Raw genomic sequence first — 25,046 nt, forward strand, 5'->3', positions numbered from 1 at the left:
GCCAATCTGGTGGCTGGAGTGATGACACGTGAATGCTGGAAATTCCAGACTTTGAGCGGATTCAGCGTACATAGAAAGAAAATGTAGCATTCACGTGGGTCTCTCCTAAGCGTGCCATTGGTCGGTCTGCTGTCCTTAAGTACCCCCTCCCCCCCCTCAACGTCACGTTTGCTCAACTTTCTCGGTCTTTGGCGCCCAGAGAAAGCTTGAGGAAGGATAAAAAATGGCGAGGTTTCGGTACTGCGTTTTCTGTTTTTCTTATTTGTTTTTGTTTGTTTGCTTGTTTGTTTGTTTGTTTGTTTGTTAATTTTTTTAATTTTTTTTTTTGTTTGTTTGTTTCGTTCGTTTGTTTGTTTGTTTGTTTCGATTGCTTCGTTTGTTTTGTGATGTTTTGTTTTCCCTTCTTGATGGCACAAAACAGAAGCAAACAAGACTTTCGGTTATATTCGGTTATATTCGGTTCAATAAAAGTTTGTTGGTTTCTGCACAACAACAACAACACACAACAACAAAAGTCCCTCTGTCCCTCAAAAGCAGTTTTCTCCTCTGTCCTAAAGAAGAGCCTCTTTGTAATCGATCTTGTCTGAATGCAGCTCTCCTTTTGCCTACAGGTTTTTACCTTTTGTTGTTGTTAGTGCCATGTTGTTGTTATTGTTATACTCTGTAAAAGCAGTTGTTGCTGTTGTACTTGTTTGTTGTTTCTAAAGACACTGTTGTTGCTGCTGTTAGCGCTGTTAGTAATCACCCACTTGGCTTGTATTTTTGTTTCTTGTTTTTGTTTTTTGTTTTATTTATAAACACTCTCTGAGTAAGTGATGCTGTTGCTGTTGTTGTTGTTACAGTTGCAATGAGTGTTTGTTAATGTTCCCCCACTTGGCTTGTACTTTTGTTTTCTGTTTTGTTTTGTTTTTTTTTTGTTTTTGTTTTTTTTTTCTCAACACTCTCTGAGTAAGTGATGCTGTTGCTGTAGTCGTTGTTATAGTTGCAATGAGTGTTTGTTAATGTTCACCAACTTGGCTTGTTTATAATCTATTTTATTTTATCAACACTCTCTGAGTCAGTGATGGTGTTGCTGTTGCTGTTGTCGTTATTATGCTTGCAATGGGAGTTGTTACTGTTCACCCACTTTGCTTGTTTTGTTTTTATTTCTTTATTTTATCAACACCCTTTGAGCCAGTGATGCTGTTGCTGTTGTTGTTGTTATAGTTGCAATGAGTGTTGTTAATGTTCACCCACTTTGCTTGTGTTTTTGTTTTTGTTTATCAACACCCTTTGTGTCAGTGATGCTGTTGCTGTTGTTCTTATTACAGTTGCAATGAGTGTTTGTTAATGTTCACCAACTTGGCTTGTTTATAATCTATTTTGTTTTATCAACACTCTCTGAGTCAGTGATGCTGATGCTGTTGTTGTTATTGTGCTTGCAATAAGTGTTGCTAATGTTCACCCACTTTGCTTGTTTTGTTTGTGCTTTTGTTTTTGTTTATCAACACCCTTTGAGTCACTGATGCTGTTGCTGTTGGTGTTATTATAGTTGCAATGAGTGTTAATGTTCACCCACTTTGCTTGCTTTGTTTGTTTGTTGCTTTTTTTTTTTATCAACACCCTGCGAGTTAGTGATGCTGTTGCTGCTTTTGTCATTTTACTTGTATTTATAGTTGTTACTGTTCAGCCACTTTGCTTGTTTTTTAATCTGTTTTATTTTATCACCACTCTCTGAGTCAGTGATGATGTTGCTGATGCTGTTGTTGTTATTTTACTTGCAATGATAGCTGTTACTGTTCAGCCACTTTGCTTGTTTTGTTTGTTTGTTTGTTTGTTTTTTTTATCAATATCCTCTGAGTAAGTGATGCTGTTGCTGTTGTTGTTGTTATAGTTGCAATGAGTGTTTGTTAATGTTCCCCCCCTTGGCTTGTACTTCTGTTTTCTGTTTTGTTTTGTTTTTGTTTTTTTTGTTGTTTTTTTTCTCAACACTCTCTGAGTAAGTGATGCTGTTGCTGTAGTCGTTGTTATAGTTGCAATGAGTGTTTGTTAATGTTCACAAACTTGGCATGTTTATAATCTATTTTATTTTATCAACACTCTCTGAGTCAGTGATGCTGATGCTGTTGTTGTTATTATGCTTGCAATAAGTGTTGTTAATGTTCACCCACTCTGCTTGTTTTGTTTGTGCCTTTGTTTTTGTTTATCAACACCCTTTGAGTCACTGATGCTGTTGCTGTTGGTGTTATTATAGTTGCAATGAGTGTTAATGTTCACCCACTTTGCTTGCTTTATTTGTTTGTTGCTTTTTTTTTTATCAACACCCTGCGAGTTAGTGATGCTGTTGCTGCTTTTGTCATTTTACTTGTATTTATAGTTGTTACTGTTTAGCCACTTTGCTTGTTTTTTAATCTGTTTTATTTTATCACCACTCTCTGAGTCAGTGATGATGTTGCTGATGCTGTTGTTGTTATTTTACTTGCAATGATAGCTGTTACTGTTCAGCCACTTTGCTTGTTTTTTTTTTGTTTTTGTTTTGTTTGTTTGTTTGTTTGTTTTTTTTATATCCTCTGAGTTAGTGATGCTGTTGTTGTTATTATGCTTTCAATGAGAGCTGTTACTGTTCACCCACTTTGTTTGTTTATAATCTGTTTTATTTTATCAACACTCTCTGAGTCAGTGATGCTGATGCTGATGCTGTTGTTGTTATTATGCTTGCAGTGAGAGTTGTTACTGTTCACCCACTTTGCTTGCTTATTGTCTATTTTATTTTGTCAACACTCTCTGAGTCAGTGATGCTGATGCTGATGCTGTTGTTGTTATTATGCTTGCAATGAGAGTTGTTACTGTTCACCCAATTTGCTTGTTTTGTTTTTTTATTTGTTTTTTTGTTTGTTTTTGTTTTGCTTGTTTTTTTTTATCAATACCCTCTGAGTCAGTGATGCTGTTGCTGTTGTTGTTGTTGTTGTTATAGTTGCAATGAGTGTTTGTTAATGTTCCCCCACTTGGCTTGTACTTTTGTTTTCTTTTTTGTTATGTCAACACTCTCTGAGTCAGTGATGCTGATGCTGTTGTTATTATGCTTGCAATGAGAGTTGTTACTGTTGTAGTTATGTCTGTCATTTGTCCTTGTTAGCAAGTTCTATTTGCCCTCTCTTGCCTTTTTTCAACACAGTTTCTTTCTTTGAGTCATATGGTTGCGAGATCCTCTCAAACTCCATCTCTTTATTTATTTGTTTCTTTTTTTTTTTTTTTTTTCTCATTCTCCTTCTCATAATAGCAATCACTGCTGCCACCATGCATGTAATGCTAGTTGCTCTCATTCTTTTTCATTTGCTAGTGGAAACTTTGTTTCTTCTTGTTGCTCTCTTTTCTTTCTTTTTTCTCTTTTGCAGAGGATTCGAAAAAACACAGCTCTTCCCTGCAGTTGTAAACATTCCAGGATTCCAGGATGCAGGCAGAAGAAAAACACTCTCACTAACTGTCTTCTTTTTTTTAGCATAAACCGTTGCAAACAAACACCTGAACATGTCTTCTTCACAAGAAAACAACACTGTTGTTGCCCCTTCTCCGAACTCTAAAGCGAAAAAAAAGAAAAGAAGGCAGTCACAAGAACAGAGAGACTTAAAGCTCAAAAACAAAGTCAGGGCCGCATTAGTTGCAGCGTGTGGCTCCGTAAACAGGGTTGTACCTTTCTATGGTACCAAGAAGAGGTACGCTGTTAGCTGTCCGATGCCTTTGTGCAAACATTCCTCCACAAGCATTAAAAGACACTTGACTAAAAAAGATCATTCTTGGACTTTGGATGAAGCTTCCATCTTTTACTCTGCAATGGTCAGGAAGTTTCAGCATGCTCGTCTCGAACGCAAGTCCGGCTGTCCAAAACCTTACCCCTGTTTGCAATGTTGGAAGTATTACGACCGACTGGACATACACTTGAAAGAGACTCATTTCTACGATTCCAAGACGATCAAACAAAAGATTGCAGAGGCAAAGCGATACGACAACGACAAGCTCTATGTCCCTCAATTTATTCGACCTGCCTTCTTTGGTATTAAGCCAGTAGCTGAACAAGCGTCTGCATCAGGCTCTGCATCCTCTGCTCCTGGGCCTTCCTCCTCTTTTTCTTCTCCGGTTCTTTCCTCTGATCCTCTTTTAAGCTTGCCCTCATCAGTTGCTGGTTCGTCCGAGGCTCCTTCTGCAAACCACTGCACCTCTGTAGAAAACAAAGAGCTGAACACCGAATCCGTCCTAGACTCTGATTTTAATTCCTTAAAGCACTTGGTTTCCAACTCCTCCGTCTTGACAGAAGATAAGAGACTCTTGTTTCAGCTGGACAAAGATGCTTTTCACTTTTATTACCAGTCAGCAGATGAGCTCTTCAGAGATTTTGAAAAGTGGCTTGTGGTAGCCAACAACAACACTTTGTCACAAGCAAAGATCTACAAAAATGCAGTTGTTGAAATATTGACATGTTGTGACAGCACGCTGACGCTGCACCCGAACGCTCTCACCAATTCCAACGTTTTGGAGGATAGATACTTTTCCATGCACTTTAAAAACATTCAGCTCAATTCCAAGCTGAGTGAACTTGACCAAACAAAAGCCATGTCTTGTCACACGTTGTACAACCGCCTTGTCTACCTTTGTCTCCTGTTTCGTTTCAGTGAAGCCAGGAATGTCTATTTCGGACTTTCTCATGAGGCCATCCGACGTTTGCGCTGCAAGGTGGAGGAGTTACAAAAAGTGCTGAGGCCCTTTCGTTCTTTGAGGAGGAGCCTTGTGAAAAGCAAAAAATGCATCAACATCATCAATGTCAGTTTGCTGAACGAATATGGCAAGTCTGCATACGTAAGACAGTTAGTGGAATCGATTAGAAAGCCGTCTCTTACACCGACTAGAGACAATGCTGTGTCTCTACGAAACCATCTTCTGCTCTCTGTCACTGTAATTAACAGTTTAAGAAAATCTAACATTGCTCTTTTAAACATTAGAGACTACATGGCTGCTGAGAAGAGTGAGTGTGGATATTGCATTGTGCAAGAGCGCTACAAAACAGCATACAAGTACGGAGCCAAAAACATTCTAGTGCCGAACGACTTGAAAGTGTTGATCGATATTTATTTGCTGAGATACAGAGACCTTCTTGTCAACGACTCTCACTACATGGCTGCAGACACCAAGACTGTTTTGGAGTTGAGCGACTGCTACAGGCCCCTTTTTCCATCGATGAGACCCAACAAAGACGAATGTGTGACACTCGGTGCAACTAGAGTGCCTGTTTACCAGATGGGTTCCTCTGCTATCTCCTCTTGCCTGACGTCCTGCTTCAGAAAAAGCCAAGTAAACATTCCCATGAAGCGTCTTACTCCCACTTGCATTCGCGGTTCGATAGCCACTTACTTTGCCAACAACAGCAAAGAAGATCGCGAGCGGTTTGCTACACTCTACATGAAGCACAGCAGGAACACAATGGATAGCTTTTATGTGTCCCAGTGGAACGCTGCAGAGGAGTTGCGCTTTGCCCTGGGCATCGGACAGTCCTTCGGAGTCATAGAGTCTTTGACTGTTGAAAAGTCTGAGAGACCACCAAAGAAGGAGAAGGATGTGATGGACTGGCTCCAAACTAATGCAGAGGAGTACGGTTTTCATGAGGTTGAGGACATCTTTGAGGAAGATTTAGACTCCGGTTCTGACTCTGAAGAATGTGCTGCTACTTTCAGCTGTACCACAGTGGTTCCGTTTTCTCCAGCTGTAGAAAACAATGTTCCTTTAGAGGATAGCAACGACCATGCCGTAGATTTCTTGTGTGAACCTACCTCAACTCCTGTTTCGTCTGTTCCATCTGAACAAACAATCGCTGGTCCAGTTCTTGAACTATCCCCTGCTCTTGCACAACTAGTTCCTAACGAACAAGCTGTTTGTATGGATGTAGATCAGACTCTAGCTGTTCCTGTTGGCACAGCTTGTTCTCCTCTTGCATTAACATTATTTCCTGATGAACCGGATTTTATTGAACACCATGCAAAACTTTCTCCAGTTTACTTTAATGAGCAAGTGGTTGCCAAACCTGTTTCTGCTTCTCCTTCTCAGCAAGTCGCTTTCTGTCCTTCAAAAGAGGTCTTTTCTGTTCCTCTGACTCCTAGCCTTGTTGCTTTTCAGCAAACATTGGCCAAACCCAGTTTGTTTCTTTCATCTGATCCAGTTTCAGCTGTTCCTGTCCAACAGGCTGGTACTGTTCTTGCAAAGCAGCTCTCACCTTATGCTGTTCAATCTGTTGGTAGCCTATTTAGCCAAAGTCTTGCCTCTACATCCAGAGGTAAATTCTTTTTGATTTTTGATTTTTGATTTTTATGCAAATCTCAACACGCTTTCAAAAAATGAAAATGCCCAAATCAACTCCTTGCCCTATTGTTATTGTTAGAGCTGTAAAAAAAACAAAACAAAACAAAAAAACAACACAGAAGTGTGTATGTATTTGTTGCAGGACTAATTCTGTGATTGCTTAAATGTTTATACAAGTGAATGATACTAAAACTGATTATGTTTTAGAAGTAAAAGATCCAAGAAGAAAAAAAATCAAGTTGGAAATGCCATCTTTCACTCAAGAACTCATCGGTAATGTAAAACCTAATTTATACAAAGATATATAAACACAAACCTCTTCTTGCACAATTTCAGATGGTTAACTGTTAACAAAAACTAGCCATCATTGCTAAGTGCACTTTTAGAAAGTTGTGTCTACCCGATTTCTAATGATGAAGTTAGAAACATCACCGTTAGAAATCATGCACAGCTTGTTATCATCTCTAACACTTAGAAACTGTTGATGGTTTTTATGAATTAGAAAAATGAACATGGTTTTATTTTATTTCAGGATCAACTCAGCCAAGAACAAAGGAAAACAAAGCAGAAGTTAGCCAATGCCATTTAGGTAATCTTTCAAAAACCAGTTATTGCTATCAGTGCAAACAATAAGGTCAACAAAAAAAAAATAAATAAAAAAACAGAATAAATCTTGTCTTACTTCAGAACCAAATGAATATTTGATTTAATCACTTTGTGTTATGACTTGAGTTTGTAAAATTTTAGATGAAATAGTTGAAGAGCTGAATGCTTGCCCTGGCCACAACGAATGGTTCAACACCAGAAGTTTTCCACGATGTGCAGCTTTGGTGTTGGCATACATCTTGCAAGACGTGTTTACAGATGTAAGCTCAAGTTGCTCGTACAAAGATTACCTTGGCATCTTGGCAAATCATAGCAGTGACAAGCTCATTCATGTCTTGCAAAAGTACTCCTACCAAAGCCATATTAAAGACAAAATTAAAAACATGAAGCTAAAAATTCAAAAAGAGGGTAGTTTAGAAAAGTTTGTTCAATATGGCAATATCGTGAAACCATTTATGTAGTTTAGATAAGTTTGTTCAGTTTGGCAATAAAGATGGGCCTTTTGTGTAGTTTGTTTTATCTATGCTTTTGCAAATATTTTTATCTGTTTCGCTAAAGACATAATAAACAAGAAGTTCTGTTAAACTGTTCTCACATTTCTTATTTAAAGATAGTTCAAACTTTTTTTTATCTTTAAAAAAAAAAAAAAGAAGTCGTTTTGTTATTCTGTGAAAACTTTTAATAGAGTTGCATTTAGAATTACTTCTGATGTTTTTAAGAGTTTGTTAAAAAGCAAAATAATATTTCCTGTGATGTTAAACTGCATAAGTGAAATTTAAAAAAGGAAAACTGCTCCAACCATTTTTCGGAAAAAGAAATCAAAAAGTTCCTTATTTTAAAAGATCTAGACATCCATTTCTTCTTCAGCAAAATAGCGAGGCTTTTTTATGAACTCTTACTCTCTATTTTTTCATATCTTTACACAAAGGATTTTGTTTAGATCAATGTAAACATACATAGAAGTATATTATGTTTTTTTTTTTTTTTTTGTTTTTATGCAGTCTAACTTTTGTTTCACTTCTATTTTATTTTACGTTTATCTTGTATTTTATCATGCCTTATTGGTTTTTGCGTTTTGTGATGTCAAGCTGCGTAAGCTAAACTTAAAAGGGGAAAACTACGCTAACTTTTCTTTGAAAAAATATTCAAGAAGTACCTTAAACGAAAGAGAAAGCACACGAATCTTGCCATCCAATTCTTCTTCTGCAAAGTAGCGAGGCTTTTTATGTACTTTTGCTCTCTAATTTATCTCTATTTACGCAAAGGGTTTTATTTCAATGTAAACACGTATAAAAGAATACTTTGTTAAAAATAATGTTAAAGGAGTTGCGTAAAAAAAAACGTCTGAATAAAGTTTCTTTACAAAAAAAACAACTAAGAAACAAGCGCGCCTAAGAAAAACCAGATCGCGATTCACTAAGTCAAAAAACGAAAGAAACAAAGTTTAAAAGGTCTTTCTAGACAACAAATTCTATTTTTGGCAATGCAGTTTTTGTATTTATGCAACCTAACTTTTGTTTGACTTCTATTTTATTTTACGTTTACCTTGTATTTTATCTTGCCTTTTTGTGTTTTGTGATGTCAAGCTACATAATCTAAACTTAAAAGAAGGAAACTAGGCTAACTTTTCTAGTAGAATATTATGTTGTTGGTTTTGTATGCAGCCTAACTTTAGTTTCATCTATATTTTATTTTGCGTTTATCTTATATTTTATCTTGTCTTTTTGAGTTTTGTATTTTGTGATGTCAAGCTACATAATTTAAACTTAAAAGAAGAAAACTAGGCTAACTTTTCTTTGAAAAATTGTTCAAAAACTACCTTACACCGATAGAGATAGCTCACGAATTTAAAAAGTTGCATCTATTCATCTTCTTCTTCAGCAAAGTAAAGCTTTTTATGCACTTTTACTCTCTAACTTACCTATATTTGCGTAAAGGATTTTATTTAATTCAATTTAAACATAACTAGTAGAATATTATGTTGTTGGTTTTGTATGCAGCCTAACTTTAGTTTCATCTATATTTTATTTTGCGTTTATCTTATATTTTATCTTGTCTTTTTGAGTTTTATATTTTGTGATGTCAAGCTACATAAGCTAAACTTTAAAGAGGAAATTTACGCTAACCTGTCTTTGAAAAACTATTCAAAAACTACCTTTAACAAAGTAGCGAGGCTTTTTATGCGCTTTTACTCTCTAACATACCTATTTTTGCGCAAAGGATTTTATTTAATTCAATTTAAACATGCCTAGTAGATTATTATGTTGTTGGTTTTTTATGCAGCCTAACTTTAGCTACATCTATTTTTCATTTTACGTTTGTCTTATATTTTATTTTATCTTTTTGTGTTCTGTGATGTCAAGCTACATAAGCTAATGTTAAAAGAGGAAAGCTGCGCTAACCTTTCTTTGAAAAACTATTCGAAATCTATTTTTGAGATAATCTAGATTTAAAAGAGGAACACTACGCTAATTTTGCTTTGAAAAAACTCTCGAAAACTAACTTATTCGATAGAGATAGCACACAAATTTAAAAAATTGTATCTACTCATCCACTTCTTCTACAGCAAAGTACTGAGGCTTTTTATGCACTTTTATTCTCTAACATACCTATATTTGCGCAAAGGATTTTATTTAACTCAATGTAAACATACATAGAAGAGTATTGTTACCCGTTTGTTTTATGCAGCCTAACTTTAGTTTCATCTATACATTATATTGCGTTTACCTTATATTTTATCTTGCCTTTGTTAGTTTTGTGTTTTGTTATGTCAAGCTTCATAATCTAATCTTAAAAGGGGAAAACTGCGCTAACTTTTCTTTGAAAAAGTACTCAAAAAGGACCTAAATCGATATAGATAGCTCACAATTTTAAAAAGTTGCATATAGTCATCTTCTTCTTCAGCAAAGTATCGAGGCTTTTTATGGATTTTTACTCTAACTTTCCTATATTTGCGCAAAGGACATTATTTAATTCAACTTAAACATGCCTAGTAGATTATTATGTTGTTGGTTTTTTATGCAGTCTAAACTTTGTTACATCTATATTTTACGATTAACTTATATTTTATCTTGCCTTTTTGAGCTTTGTGTTCTGTGATGTCAAGCTACATAGTCTAAACATAAAAGAGGAAAACTACGCTAAACTTGCTTTGAAAAACTATTCAAAAACTACCTTTAACAAAGTAGCGAGGCTTTTCATGCACTTTTACTCTCTAACATACCTACATTTGCGCAAAGGATTTTATTTAATTCAATTTAAACATGCCTAGTAGATTATTATGTTGTTGGTTTTTTATGCAGCCTAACTTTAGTTTCATCTATATTATGTTTTAGGTTTATCATATATTTTATCTTTTCTTTTTGAGTTTTGAGTTTTGTGATGCCAAGCAACTTAAGCTAAACTTAAAAGTGGAATGCTACGCTAACCTTTCTTTGAAAATCTATTCATAAACTACCCTAGACAAAAGCTAGATTTAAAAGAGGAAAACTACACTATTTTTACTTTGAAAAAACTTTCGAAAACTACCTTAATCGATAGAGATAGCACACGATTTTAAAAAATTGCATATAGTCATCCACTACTTCTGCAGCAAAGTAGCGAGGCTCTTTATGCACTTTTTCTCACTAGTTTGCTTATATTTACGCAAAGGAATTCATTTAATTCAATCCAAACATATATAGAAGATTATTATGTTACGATTTTTTTTTTCTTTTATGCAGCCTAACATTTATTTCACCTACATTTTATTTTACGATTAACTTTTATATTACCTTTCCTTTTAGTGTTTTGTGTTTTGTGATGTCAAGCTACATAAGCCAAACTTTAAAGAGGAAAACTACGCTAAGCTTTCTTTGAAAAACTATTCAAAAACTACCTTAAACAAAGTAGCGAGGCTTTTTATGCACTTTTACTCTCTAACATACCTACATTTGTGCATAGGGTTTTATTAGATTCTAGTAGGTTATTACGTTGTTGTTTTTTTATGCAGTCTAACTTTAGCTTCATCTATATTTTATTTTACGTTTATCTTATATTTTATTTTGTCTTTTTGAATTTTGTGTTTTGTGATGTCAAGCTACATAAGCTAAACTTAAAAGAGGAAAGCTACGCTAACCTTTCTTTGAAAAGCTGTTCAAAAACTACCTTAGACATAATCTAGATTTAAAAGAGAAAGACTACGCTATTTTTGCTTTGAAAAATCTTTCGAAAACTACCTTAATCGATAGAGATAGCACAGGATTTTAAAAAGTTGTATCTAGTCATCCACTTCTTTCACAGCAAAGTAGCGAGGCTTTCTATGCGCTTTTACTCTCTAACATACCTATTTTTGCGCAAAGGATTTTATTTAATTCAATTTAAACATGCCTAGTAGATTATTATGTTGTTGGTTTTTTATGCTGCCTAACTTTAGCTACATCTATTTTTCATTTTACGTTTGTCTTATATTTTATTTTATCTTTTTGTGTTCTGTGATGTCAAGCTACATAAGCTAATGTTAAAAGAGGAAAGCTGCGCTAACCTTTCTTTGAAAAACTATTCGAAATCTATTTTTGAGATAATCTAGATTTAAAAGAGGAACACTACGCTAATTTTGCTTTGAAAAAACTCTCGAAAACTACCTTATTCAATAGAGATAGCACACAAATTTAAAAAATTGTATCTACTCATCCACTTCTTCTTTTTATGGATTTTTACTCTCTTATTTACCCAAATTTGCGCAAAGGACTTTACTTAATTCAACTTAAACATGTCTAGTAGATTATTAAGTTGTTTGTTTTTTATGCAGCCTAACTTTAGTTTCATTTATATTTTATTTTACGTTTATCTGATACTTTATCTTGTCTTTTTGTGTGTTGTTTTGTCAAGCTACATAAGCTAAACTTAAAAGTGGAAAAGTACGCTAACCTTTCTTTGAAAATCTATTCAAAAACTGCCTTAGACATAAGCTAGATTTAAAAGAGGAAGACTACGCTATTTATGCTTTTAAAAAACTTTCGAAAAATACCTTAATCCATTGAGGTAGTGCACGAATTTACAAAGTTGTATCTAGTCATCCACTTCTTCTATAGCAAAGTAGCGAGGCTTTTTATGCACTTTTGCGTTCTAATTTATCTCTGTTTACGCATATGGTTTTTGTTTATTTCTATGTAATGATATACAAAAGAGTATTTTGTTAAAGATTATGCTGCAGGAGCTGCGTAAAAAAACTCTGGCGACCTTTCCTTAAGAAAAAAGCAACTGAAAGACATGTGCGCCTTAGAAAATTCAAATCGCGATTCACCAAATTAAAAGACGAAAAGAACGACCTTTAAAAGCTCTCACTAGACATTTGTGTTTATGATAGGCAATGCAGTTTTTGATTTTATGCAGCCTAACATTTGTTTCATCTATATCTTATTTTACGTTTATCTTATACTTTATCTTGCCTTTTTGAGTTTAGTATTTTGTGATGTCATGCTAAATAAACTATACTTTGCTAATTTTTATTTGAAAAAATATTCAAAAACTACCTGAATTATAAGCTAGATCTAAAGGAGGAAAACTACGCTAACTTTTCTTTAAAAAAAATATTTAAAAACTACCTTAAACATAAGCTATATCCAAAAGAGGAAAACTATGCTAACTTTTCTTTAAAAAAATATTTAAAAACTACCTTAAACATAAGCTAGATCTAAAAGAGGAAAACTACGCTAACTTTTCTTTGAAAAAATACTCAAAAACTACCTTAAACATAAGCTAGATCTAAAAGAGGAAAACTACGCTAACTTTTCTTTGAAAAAATACTCAAAAACTACCTTAAACATAAGCTAGATCTAAAAGAGGAAAACTACGCTAACAATTCTTTGAAAAAATATTCGAAAACTACCTTTAAACATGATTTAGATTTAATAGATGAAAACTACGCTAACATTTCTTTGAAAAAACATTCAAAAACTACCTTTAAACATGATTTAAATTTAATAGATGAAAACTACGCTAACATTTCTTTGAAAAAACATTCAAAAACTACCTTTAAACATGATTTAAATTTAAAAAAGGAAAACTACGCTAACATTTCTTTGAAAAAATATTCAAAAAGTACCTTAATCGAAAGAGATAGCACACGAAATTAAAAAGTTGCATTTAGTCATCCGTTTCTTCTTCATCAAAGTAGCGAGGCGTTTATGCACTTTTTATTCTCTAAGTTATCTCTACTTACGCAAATGGCTTTTGTTTATTTCAATGTAAAACTTTTCAAAAGAGTATTTTGTTAAAGATTATGCTGCAGGGGCTGTGTAAGAAAACTCTGGTGACCTTTCTTTAAGAAAAAGCAACTAAAGTAGATGTGCGCCTAAGAAAATCCAAATTGCGATTCACTAAATTAAAAGACATATACAACAAACTTTAAAAGTGAAACTATTTTTACAAGCGTATTTGGTAAAGATGAAATGTTCTTATGACATTTTAACGTTACGAAAGGGATTTTCTTCTGTTCAAATATTTATTACAATTTAAAGTGTTAAATAATGTTACAGAAACGACCTAAAACGCCTGTTGTATTAATTTAAACGAACAAAATAGATAAAAAAAAAGAAAAACTATCATTAAAAAAAAAAAAGTAAAAAAAGAAAAGAAATAGAAGTTGAGGAAAAATAAAAATAAGAACTTCTAACAAAGAGCTCTTCTTTTTATTTTTCAGATTTTAGATGCTTAATTCCTTGAATGAAAAGTTGAACTGATGACTCACTACTAAGGTTGTTCCTAGCCTTCCGTTCTCAAACTAGGCCATTCTGAGAGGCTGTTTGATTAAGTACCGTTGATAGTAGTATCGCACGTAAGAGACTTCTAAAACTCTGATTATTATTAATTCCTGGAATGAAGAGATGACTTCATACTCACTAACGAGGTTGTTCTTAGCCATCCGTTCTTAAACTAAGCAAAACAGTGAAGTTGTTTGATTAAGTATCACAGTTTGCTGATTTGCACATGCACCATTGCCGAAACTGTGATGCTTGGTTCCTTGATTGGATTGAAGAAGCTCATCACCATGCATTTTACAAGCTGTCCGTTGTTATGTTTTGCAATTCAGTGGTTCTGTTTTGCAATTCATTTTCTGTTTGTTTAAGTATCATCGATGGTGGTGTCGTGCATGCAAACTTTCCGAAACTCTGATGCTTGTTTTTCTTGAATGGAGAGATGAGCTTATACTTTAGGTGACTTTTAAAACTGCAGTAATTAGTGCCTCGAATGGAAAAACGAACTCATTCATTACAGACCAAGGTTGTTCCTGGCCATCCGTTAACATATTAGGCAACAGTACAGCGAAGCTGTTTGTTTTACAAGCTTTTGTCGTTTCGAGAAATCACTACATTAAGCATTCGATGGTGATACACGACTGATGGCCAGGTTCTGATTTTCGAATGAAAAGAAGAGTCGCATCCGACCACCGGTCGGCTTTCGACGCAAAACAGCTGTACACACTCGTCCAACGATCCAGTGACTAACTGTTGCAACGAGAAAGTTAGCTTTATTTGTCGTGCAGATTGTCCGCTTTGACGTAAAATGCTAGAAATTTGCTGAACGCTCGGTTTGCGCCGCCCAAGAGTCATTCTGTTTCTGCGTTGCCAGCGTCTGTCGGCTAAATACAACTGTAGACTCCGCGCAAGCTTTTTCACCGCAAAAGTTGTACAGAGCCACACCGAAGGCTAAAATCGACTTTAAGGTCGAAGGTTAAAATCGACCCTAGAGGTTTGAAAACGACGTCACGAAATTTTCAAGACATCATCGAAGAAAATTACGGCGGCCAGATGCAACTCTTAGTACTAACTCTACTAATCTTAGTACGTTAAGCATTCCAGTCGAGAGATCAGACGTTTTTTCGTCACCTAAGAGACCGGCCGATGCGTTTGCGACGCTGCGGAAAGAAAGAAGATGGCAAACCACAGGGTTGTTACCGTAACAAACCTCCGTGAGTACCTCCATCTCGAGTGGCTTTTGAAGAAACGTTCGTTTTAAACTCAAAGGGATGGTTGTTAAAGCTCACAAACGCCTGGTTAACGATTTTCTAACGGCAGACACCGTGTTTACAATGGATACAGACCGATTAACTGAGCCCAAAGCGCAAGATCTATCAGAAAACTCCTCTAGGTCGATGCAACGAGACGACTAGACACGTGCGTCTAAAGGCATTTTACAATTGAAGGACGCCCCTCGTGGGCCCTTTAACCTTAACACTAAACTCCTGCTTGATATCCTCGTCCCCAGGTTTCCAAACCGTAACCCCAACCCCCTCTAATCCTAACCCCCTTACCCTCTAACTCTCCCCCCTCAAAAAAACAAAAAACATAAAAAAGCAAACAAAACGAAAAAAAAACTTGCTTCCCTCCTCACTTTTAGCTCTAGGATGCAACACCTTTTTGCCGCCCTCCGCTAGAAGGGAGTAGGGAGTAACGAAAGCTTGACATCAAAGTAGCGTTTCGTATGAGATTTGTTTGCCAAAATTTGAGCGTTTTTAAAAAAGCCAAGACTTCGTCAGAGGGGTTTCTTCTTTTCTCCTAAAGCTATCGATCGATTAAAAAGCTCAAAGCAAAGAAATTCAAAACAAAATACAAAAACGGGAAGTTTTAGTTTCTGCACCACAAGCCAAGCACTAGTTCAAACTGGAGATAATAAAAGGAAATCGAATGATCTCACTTCTCAAACCACTGAGCTGCCATTGGTCGGCAGTCTCTTGTTTGGAGACCATTGAGCTGCCATTGGTTGGCTGTTTAATCGTTGCGATTGGTCGGCAGTTTTATCGTTGGAGACCATTGAGAGATATAAAAGGAATTTTTTTTTTGAGCACAACATTAAACGTTAAATCGTTAGATGTTGTTATAAAGGCACCATTAGAATGCGATGTCCTCAAATATTTTCCTCGATATTTTAATAAGTAAACAAAAACAAAACTAAGTCTTGCAACTGGCGAAAACTTTCAATAAGCAAACAAAGCAACAACTTTCCTTTCGAGTTTTTTACATTTTAAACAAAAGACAAACAAAGAAAAAAAAAAAACAAACAAAAACAAAAACAAAAACAAAAAAACAAAACAAAAACAAAACAGAAAAGGGAGAATGAGTGAGTCGACTGATTTCGCTCAACTGTCTTAAACGAGAAGTCATAAACGTTTGCTTGTGCCAGCAAGTTGCAAATTAAGTTGTAAATGAACTGCACCGCAAAAGCTTAACCACAGTTTATTAAGCATATTAAGCCTTTGCTGACATGTTAAGACATTTTAAGCCTTTGCTATTATCATGAGGCTTTTGCTCCACGAGCCAAAAAAGTACGCTAGAGTTGACAAACTGCATCGCGGTCGAAAAGTGTAATTACGCCAACACTTTTATCCGTTTTAAGCATTTCGTTTTCGCACGAACAACAATTAAAGCAGCTCGTTGAGCTTAACGACGTTCGTATTTTTTTTCGAAGCCAAAACTTCGGCTATAAGTAGAATGAAGAGGCACTTCGAAAAACAACAAAGCTGTTCGCAGTCGATAGCAACGAGCGACAACATCTCTGCGAGTCTGGCATCAAGGTAAACAGTTTTTTTTTACATTTTCATTTGTAAGTGCCACTTTTGTGTACATTATGTATTCAAAAATTTCTTGCTGACGCTAGATTTTTCGTTTTCAATGAACAACAGTTGCAACCTCTAGTCGTTTGCTAAAACAGCTTGCTAGGACAACCAAATCAATCATATGTTGTGAAAATTTCTTTTTGTTCAACTGACTAAGGAAGATCGAGCGAACGCTTTTTTTTTTATAACTTGTTTGTATCATATTGCTATTAAGAAAACAGCGTTGTGTATACTAAACGTGACATAATTGGCAATTATCCGTAACTAAAAATAAGATAGAAATTACAAACTTGATACCATATTTTAATTACTCTAACAAAACTAGACGTCATCGCGTGAGAAAATAAATGTTCATAACACATAACCTATTTTTTTGTTTTTTTTTTCTTCTCTTTTTTCCTTTTAATCTCTTTTCTTTCGTCCAAAAAGCGTTTTGATTTTTGCCTCGCCACAAGCGATGAAATCGATAAAAAAACCTGCTCGGACATTCTCAATTCTCAACAACAAAAGCAATCAAAGTTCTAGCTCTCGAGCACGTGCGCCGACAGGTTGATGAAACCGTTCAAATATGCTCGATCGCTAGAATTTAAAGAAAGAAACAAGCCAGAAACAAACCAAAATAAAAAAAACAAAAACAAAAATGGACATCTTTAGAACGCTTAAATTTTATAAAATATTTTCCTCTGCGTTTTTAACCAGCTAAACTGTCGTAAAGTTTTTTCGGTGCAGTTCATTTAAAAAACTTAGTTTTCAACTTTTAAACGTTTTAGACTTCTCGTTTAAGGCAGTCGAAAGAAATGAGTCGACTCACTCTCTCTCTCCCTATTCGGTTTTGTTTTTGTTTATTTGTTTTTGTTTTTTCTTCGTTTGCCTTCGTTTGCCTTTGTTTGCTTTTGGAAAAGTTGTCGCCATGCGAGACTTAGTTTTTTTTTTTTTTTGCTCAAATTGAGCACAAGTGAGTTTCTAGTCTTGAAAGTGTGCAAAGTGTGGGCCAATCTGGTGGCTGGAGTGATGACACGTGAATGCTGGAAATTCCAGACTTTGAGCGGATTCAGCGTACATAGAAAGAAAATGTAGCATTCACGTGGGTCTCTCCTAAGCGTGCCATTGGTCGGTCTGCTGTCCTTAAGTACCCCCCTCCCCCCCCTCAACGTCACGTTTGCTCAACTTTCTCGGTCTTTGGCGCCCAGAGAAAGCTTGAGGAAGGATAAAAAATGGCGAGGTTTCGGTACTGCGTTTTCTGTTTTTCTTATTTGTTTTTGTTTGTTTGCTTGTTTGTTTGTTTGTTTGTTTGTTAATTTTTTTAATTTTTTTTTTTTTGTTTGTTTGTTTCGTTCGTTTGTTTGTTTGTTTGTTTCGTTTGCTTCGTTTGTTTTGTGATGTTTTGTTTTCCCTTCTTGATGGCACAAAACAGAAGCAAACAAGACTTTCGGTTATATTCGGTTATATTCGGTTCAATAAAAGTTTGTTGGTTTCTGCACAACAACAACAACAACCACAACAACAAAAGTCCCTCTGTCCCTCAAAAGCAGTTTCTCCTCTGTCCTAAAGAAGAGCCTCTTTGTAATCGATCTTGTCTGAATGCAGCTCTCCTTTTGCCTACAGGTTTTTATTCCAACCCTTTTGTTGTTGTTAGTGCCATGTTGTTGTTATTGTTATACTCTGTAAAAGCAGTTGTTGCTGTTGTACTTGTTTGTTGTTTCTAAAGACACTGTTGTTGCTGCTGTTAGCGCTGTTAGTAATCACCCACTTGGCTTGTATTTTTGTTTCTTGTTTTTGTTTTTTGTTTTATTTATAAACACTCTCTGAGTAAGTGATGCTGTTGCTGTTGTTGTTGTTACAGTTGCAATGAGTGTTTGTTAATGTTCCCCCACTTGGCTTGTACTTTTGTTTTCTGTTTTGTTTTGTTTTTTTTTTGTTTTTGTTTTTTTTTTCTCAACACTCTCTGAGTAAGTGATGCTGTTGCTGTAGTCGTTGTTATAGTTGCAATGAGTGTTTGTTAATGTTCACCAACTTGGCTTGTTTATAATCTATTTTATTTTATCAACACTCTCTGAGTCAGTGATGGTGTTGCTGTTGCTGTTGTCGTTATTATGCTTGCAATGGGAGTTGTTACTGTTCACCCACTTTGCTTGTTTTGTTTTTATTTCTTTATTTTATCAACACCCTTTGAGCCAGTGATGCTGTTGCTGTTGTTGTTGTTATAGTTGCAATGAGTGTTGTTAATGTTCACCCACTTTGCTTGTGTTTTTGTTTTTGTTTATCAACACCCTTTGTGTCAGTGATGCTGTTGCTGTTGTTCTTATTACAGTTGCAATGAGTGTTTGTTAATGTTCACCAACTTGGCTTGTTTATAATCTATTTTGTTTTATCAACACTCTCTGAGTCAGTGATGCTGATGCTGTTGTTGTTATTGTGCTTGCAATAAGTGTTGCTAATGTTCACCCACTTTGCTTGTTTTGTTTGTGCTTTTGTTTTTGTTTATCAACACCCTTTGAGTCACTGATGCTGTTGCTGTTGGTGTTATTATAGTTGCAATGAGTGTTAATGTTCACCCACTTTGCTTGCTTTGTTTGTTTGTTGCTTTTTTTTTTTATCAACACCCTGCGAGTTAGTGATGCTGTTGCTGCTTTTGTCATTTTACTTGTATTTATAGTTGTTACTGTTCAGCCACTTTGCTTGTTTTTTAATCTGTTTTATTTTATCACCACTCTCTGAGTCAGTGATGATGTTGCTGATGCTGTTGTTGTTATTTTACTTGCAATGATAGCTGTTACTGTTCAGCCACTTTGCTTGTTTTGTTTGTTTGTTTGTTTGTTTTTTTTATCAATATCCTCTGAGTAAGTGATGCTGTTGCTGTTGTTGTTGTTATAGTTGCAATGAGTGTTTGTTAATGTTCCCCCCCTTGGCTTGTACTTCTGTTTTCTGTTTTGTTTTGTTTTTGTTTTTTTTGTTGTTTTTTTTCTCAACACTCTCTGAGTAAGTGATGCTGTTGCTGTAGTCGTTGTTATAGTTGCAATGAGTGTTTGTTAATGTTCACAAACTTGGCATGTTTATAATCTATTTTATTTTATCAACACTCTCTGAGTCAGTGATGCTGATGCTGTTGTTGTTATTATGCTTGCAATAAGTGTTGTTAATGTTCACCCACTCTGCTTGTTTTGTTTGTGCCTTTGTTTTTGTTTATCAACACCCTTTGAGTCACTGATGCTGTTGCTGTTGGTGTTATTATAGTTGCAATGAGTGTTAATGTTCACCCACTTTGCTTGCTTTATTTGTTTGTTGCTTTTTTTTTTATCAACACCCTGCGAGTTAGTGATGCTGTTGCTGCTTTTGTCATTTTACTTGTATTTATAGTTGTTACTGTTTAGCCACTTTGCTTGTTTTTTAATCTGTTTTATTTTATCACCACTCTCTGAGTCAGTGATGATGTTGCTGATGCTGTTGTTGTTATTTTACTTGCAATGATAGCTGTTACTGTTCAGCCACTTTGCTTGTTTTTTTTTTGTTTTTGTTTTGTTTGTTTGTTTGTTTGTTTTTTATATATCCTCTGAGTTAGTGATGCTGTTGTTGTTATTATGCTTTCAATGAGAGCTGTTACTGTTCACCCACTTTGTTTGTTTATAATCTGTTTTATTTTATCAACACTCTCTGAGTCAGTGATGCTGATGCTGATGCTGTTGTTGTTATTATGCTTGCAGTGAGAGTTGTTACTGTTCACCCACTTTGCTTGCTTATTGTCTATTTTATTTTGTCAACACTCTCTGAGTCAGTGATGCTGATGCTGATGCTGTTGTTGTTATTATGCTTGCAATGAGAGTTGTTACTGTTCACCCAATTTGCTTGTTTTGTTTTTTTATTTGTTTTTTTGTTTGTTTTTGTTTTGCTTGTTTTTTTTTATCAATACCCTCTGAGTCAGTGATGCTGTTGCTGTTGTTGTTGTTGTTGTTATAGTTGCAATGAGTGTTTGTTAATGTTCCCCCACTTGGCTTGTACTTTTGTTTTCTTTTTTGTTATGTCAACACTCTCTGAGTCAGTGATGCTGATGCTGTTGTTATTATGCTTGCAATGAGAGTTGTTACTGTTGTAGTTATGTCTGTCATTTGTCCTTGTTAGCAAGTTCTATTTGCCCTCTCTTGCCTTTTTTCAACACAGTTTCTTTCTTTGAGTCATATGGTTGCGAGATCCTCTCAAACTCCATCTCTTTATTTATTTGTTTCTTTTTTTTTTTTTTTTTTCTCATTCTCCTTCTCATAATAGCAATCACTGCTGCCACCATGCATGTAATGCTAGTTGCTCTCATTCTTTTTCATTTGCTAGTGGAAACTTTGTTTCTTCTTGTTGCTCTCTTTTCTTTCTTTTTTCTCTTTTGCAGAGGATTCGAAAAAACACAGCTCTTCCCTGCAGTTGTAAACATTCCAGGATTCCAGGATGCAGGCAGAAGAAAAACACTCTCACTAACTGTCTTCTTTTTTTTAGCATAAACCGTTGCAAACAAACACCTGAACATGTCTTCTTCACAAGAAAACAACACTGTTGTTGCCCCTTCTCCGAACTCTAAAGCGAAAAAAAAGAAAAGAAGGCAGTCACAAGAACAGAGAGACTTAAAGCTCAAAAACAAAGTCAGGGCCGCATTAGTTGCAGCGTGTGGCTCCGTAAACAGGGTTGTACCTTTCTATGGTACCAAGAAGAGGTACGCTGTTAGCTGTCCGATGCCTTTGTGCAAACATTCCTCCACAAGCATTAAAAGACACTTGACTAAAAAAGATCATTCTTGGACTTTGGATGAAGCTTCCATCTTTTACTCTGCAATGGTCAGGAAGTTTCAGCATGCTCGTCTCGAACGCAAGTCCGGCTGTCCAAAACCTTACCCCTGTTTGCAATGTTGGAAGTATTACGACCGACTGGACATACACTTGAAAGAGACTCATTTCTACGATTCCAAGACGATCAAACAAAAGATTGCAGAGGCAAAGCGATACGACAACGACAAGCTCTATGTCCCTCAATTTATTCGACCTGCCTTCTTTGGTATTAAGCCAGTAGCTGAACAAGCGTCTGCATCAGGCTCTGCATCCTCTGCTCCTGGGCCTTCCTCCTCTTTTTCTTCTCCGGTTCTTTCCTCTGATCCTCTTTTAAGCTTGCCCTCATCAGTTGCTGGTTCGTCCGAGGCTCCTTCTGCAAACCACTGCACCTCTGTAGAAAACAAAGAGCTGAACACCGAATCCGTCCTAGACTCTGATTTTAATTCCTTAAAGCACTTGGTTTCCAACTCCTCCGTCTTGACAGAAGATAAGAGACTCTTGTTTCAGCTGGACAAAGATGCTTTTCACTTTTATTACCAGTCAGCAGATGAGCTCTTCAGAGATTTTGAAAAGTGGCTTGTGGTAGCCAACAACAACACTTTGTCACAAGCAAAGATCTACAAAAATGCAGTTGTTGAAATATTGACATGTTGTGACAGCACGCTGACGCTGCACCCGAACGCTCTCACCAATTCCAACGTTTTGGAGGATAGATACTTTTCCATGCACTTTAAAAACATTCAGCTCAATTCCAAGCTGAGTGAACTTGACCAAACAAAAGCCATGTCTTGTCACACGTTGTACAACCGCCTTGTCTACCTTTGTCTCCTGTTTCGTTTCAGTGAAGCCAGGAATGTCTATTTCGGACTTTCTCATGAGGCCATCCGACGTTTGCGCTGCAAGGTGGAGGAGTTACAAAAAGTGCTGAGGCCCTTTCGTTCTTTGAGGAGGAGCCTTGTGAAAAGCAAAAAATGCATCAACATCATCAATGTCAGTTTGCTGAACGAATATGGCAAGTCTGCATACGTAAGACAGTTAGTGGAATCGATTAGAAAGCCGTCTCTTACACCGACTAGAGACAATGCTGTGTCTCTACGAAACCATCTTCTGCTCTCTGTCACTGTAATTAACAGTTTAAGAAAATCTAACATTGCTCTTTTAAACATTAGAGACTACATGGCTGCTGAGAAGAGTGAGTGTGGATATTGCATTGTGCAAGAGCGCTACAAAACAGCATACAAGTACGGAGCCAAAAACATTCTAGTGCCGAACGACTTGAAAGTGTTGATCGATATTTATTTGCTGAGATACAGAGACCTTCTTGTCAACGACTCTCACTACATGGCTGCAGACACCAAGACTGTTTTGGAGTTGAGCGACTGCTACAGGCCCCTTTTTCCATCGATGAGACCCAACAAAGACGAATGTGTGACACTCGGTGCAACTAGAGTGCCTGTTTACCAGATGGGTTCCTCTGCTATCTCCTCTTGCCTGACGTCCTGCTTCAGAAAAAGCCAAGTAAACATTCCCATGAAGCGTCTTACTCCCACTTGCATTCGCGGTTCGATAGCCACTTACTTTGCCAACAACAGCAAAGAAGATCGCGAGCGGTTTGCTACACTCTACATGAAGCACAGCAGGAACACAATGGATAGCTTTTATGTGTCCCAGTGGAACGCTGCAGAGGAGTTGCGCTTTGCCCTGGGCATCGGACAGTCCTTCGGAGTCATAGAGTCTTTGACTGTTGAAAAGTCTGAGAGACCACCAAAGAAGGAGAAGGATGTGATGGACTGGCTCCAAACTAATGCAGAGGAGTACGGTTTTCATGAGGTTGAGGACATCTTTGAGGAAGATTTAGACTCCGGTTCTGACTCTGAAGAATGTGCTGCTACTTTCAGCTGTACCACAGTGGTTCCGTTTTCTCCAGCTGTAGAAAACAATGTTCCTTTAGAGGATAGCAACGACCATGCCGTAGATTTCTTGTGTGAACCTACCTCAACTCCTGTTTCGTCTGTTCCATCTGAACAAACAATCGCTGGTCCAGTTCTTGAACTATCCCCTGCTCTTGCACAACTAGTTCCTAACGAACAAGCTGTTTGTATGGATGTAGATCAGACTCTAGCTGTTCCTGTTGGCACAGCTTGTTCTCCTCTTGCATTAACATTATTTCCTGATGAACCGGATTTTATTGAACACCATGCAAAACTTTCTCCAGTTTACTTTAATGAGCAAGTGGTTGCCAAACCTGTTTCTGCTTCTCCTTCTCAGCAAGTCGCTTTCTGTCCTTCAAAAGAGGTCTTTTCTGTTCCTCTGACTCCTAGCCTTGTTGCTTTTCAGCAAACATTGGCCAAACCCAGTTTGTTTCTTTCATCTGATCCAGTTTCAGCTGTTCCTGTCCAACAGGCTGGTACTGTTCTTGCAAAGCAGCTCTCACCTTATGCTGTTCAATCTGTTGGTAGCCTATTTAGCCAAAGTCTTGCCTCTACATCCAGAGGTAAATTCTTTTTGATTTTTGATTTTTGATTTTTATGCAAATCTCAACACGCTTTCAAAAAATGAAAATGCCCAAATCAACTCCTTGCCCTATTGTTATTGTTAGAGCTGTAAAAAAAACAAAACAAAACAAAAAAACAACACAGAAGTGTGTATGTATTTGTTGCAGGACTAATTCTGTGATTGCTTAAATGTTTATACAAGTGAATGATACTAAAACTGATTATGTTTTAGAAGTAAAAGATCCAAGAAGAAAAAAAATCAAGTTGGAAATGCCATCTTTCACTCAAGAACTCATCGGTAATGTAAAACCTAATTTATACAAAGATATATAAACACAAACCTCTTCTTGCACAATTTCAGATGGTTAACTGTTAACAAAAACTAGCCATCATTGCTAAGTGCACTTTTAGAAAGTTGTGTCTACCCGATTTCTAATGATGAAGTTAGAAACATCACCGTTAGAAATCATGCACAGCTTGTTATCATCTCTAACACTTAGAAACTGTTGATGGTTTTTATGAATTAGAAAAATGAACATGGTTTTATTTTATTTCAGGATCAACTCAGCCAAGAACAAAGGAAAACAAAGCAGAAGTTAGCCAATGCCATTTAGGTAATCTTTCAAAAACCAGTTATTGCTATCAGTGCAAACAATAAGGTCAACAAAAAAAAAATAAATAAAAAAACAGAATAAATCTTGTCTTACTTCAGAACCAAATGAATATTTGATTTAATCACTTTGTGTTATGACTTGAGTTTGTAAAATTTTAGATGAAATAGTTGAAGAGCTGAATGCTTGCCCTGGCCACAACGAATGGTTCAACACCAGAAGTTTTCCACGATGTGCAGCTTTGGTGTTGGCATACATCTTGCAAGACGTGTTTACAGATGTAAGCTCAAGTTGCTCGTACAAAGATTACCTTGGCATCTTGGCAAATCATAGCAGTGACAAGCTCATTCATGTCTTGCAAAAGTACTCCTACCAAAGCCATATTAAAGACAAAATTAAAAACATGAAGCTAAAAATTCAAAAAAGAGGGTAGTTTAGAAAAGTTTGTTCAATATGGCAATATCGTGAAACCATTTATGTAGTTTAGATAAGTTTGTTCAGTTTGGCAATAAAGATGGGCCTTTTGTGTAGTTTGTTTTATCTATGCTTTTGCAAATATTTTTATCTGTTTCGCTAAAGACATAATAAACAAGAAGTTCTGTTAAACTGT

At 36.1% G+C, this 25,046-nt stretch overlaps 2 protein-coding genes across 3 annotated transcripts; both read left to right on the forward strand.

The window, feature by feature from the left end:
* Window positions 1-164: 164 nt before the first annotated feature.
* On the forward strand, window positions 165-7,439 carry LOC149876033 (uncharacterized). 2 transcript variants are annotated; one of them, XM_090075848.1, is made up of 5 exons: window positions 165-237; window positions 3,479-6,298; window positions 6,532-6,597; window positions 6,857-6,913; window positions 7,072-7,439. In XM_090075848.1, exons 2-5 carry the CDS (start codon window positions 3,508-3,510, stop codon window positions 7,389-7,391), a joined length of 3,234 nt encoding a protein of 1,077 aa, XP_089931974.1. In that variant the 5' UTR covers window positions 165-237; window positions 3,479-3,507; the 3' UTR covers window positions 7,392-7,439. The 2 variants fall into 2 exon arrangements, with proteins under 2 accessions (XP_089931974.1, XP_089931976.1); XM_090075850.1 differs by lacking the exon at window positions 165-237 and having other exon boundaries at window positions 2,543-6,298.
* A 10,283-nt stretch (window positions 7,440-17,722) lies between these two features.
* LOC149876034 (uncharacterized) lies at window positions 17,723-24,965 on the forward strand. Its single transcript, XM_090075851.1, has 4 exons — window positions 17,723-23,824; window positions 24,058-24,123; window positions 24,383-24,439; window positions 24,598-24,965. Exons 1-4 carry the CDS (start codon window positions 21,034-21,036, stop codon window positions 24,867-24,869), a joined length of 3,186 nt encoding a protein of 1,061 aa, XP_089931977.1. The 5' UTR covers window positions 17,723-21,033; the 3' UTR covers window positions 24,870-24,965.
* Window positions 24,966-25,046: the final 81 nt, after the last annotated feature.

Source organism: Hydra viridissima, unplaced genomic scaffold (assembly GCF_058129835.1).
Source record: "Hydra viridissima isolate aposymbiotic clone 2 unplaced genomic scaffold, HvirCarnegie_v1 scaffold_53, whole genome shotgun sequence".
In the NCBI taxonomy this organism is placed as follows: domain Eukaryota; kingdom Metazoa; phylum Cnidaria; class Hydrozoa; order Anthoathecata; family Hydridae; genus Hydra; species Hydra viridissima.

What these genes read in the sequence shown, in the direction of transcription:
- LOC149876034 (XM_090075851.1), top strand. Translation starts at nt 21,034, where the DNA reads ATGTCTTCTTCACAAGAAAACAACACTGTTGTTGCCCCTTCTCCGAAC. An exon ending in TCTTGCCTCTACATCCAGAG is followed by an intron (nt 23,825 to 24,057) that starts GTAAATTCTTTT and finishes ATTATGTTTTAG; the next exon opens with AAGTAAAAGATCCAAGAAGA. An exon ending in TTTCACTCAAGAACTCATCG is followed by an intron (nt 24,124 to 24,382) that starts GTAATGTAAAAC and finishes ATTTTATTTCAG; the next exon opens with GATCAACTCAGCCAAGAACA.
- LOC149876033 (XM_090075848.1), top strand. Translation starts at nt 3,508, where the DNA reads ATGTCTTCTTCACAAGAAAACAACACTGTTGTTGCCCCTTCTCCGAAC. An exon ending in TTTCACTCAAGAACTCATCG is followed by an intron (nt 6,598 to 6,856) that starts GTAATGTAAAAC and finishes ATTTTATTTCAG; the next exon opens with GATCAACTCAGCCAAGAACA. An exon ending in AGTTAGCCAATGCCATTTAG is followed by an intron (nt 6,914 to 7,071) that starts GTAATCTTTCAA and finishes GTAAAATTTTAG; the next exon opens with ATGAAATAGTTGAAGAGCTG.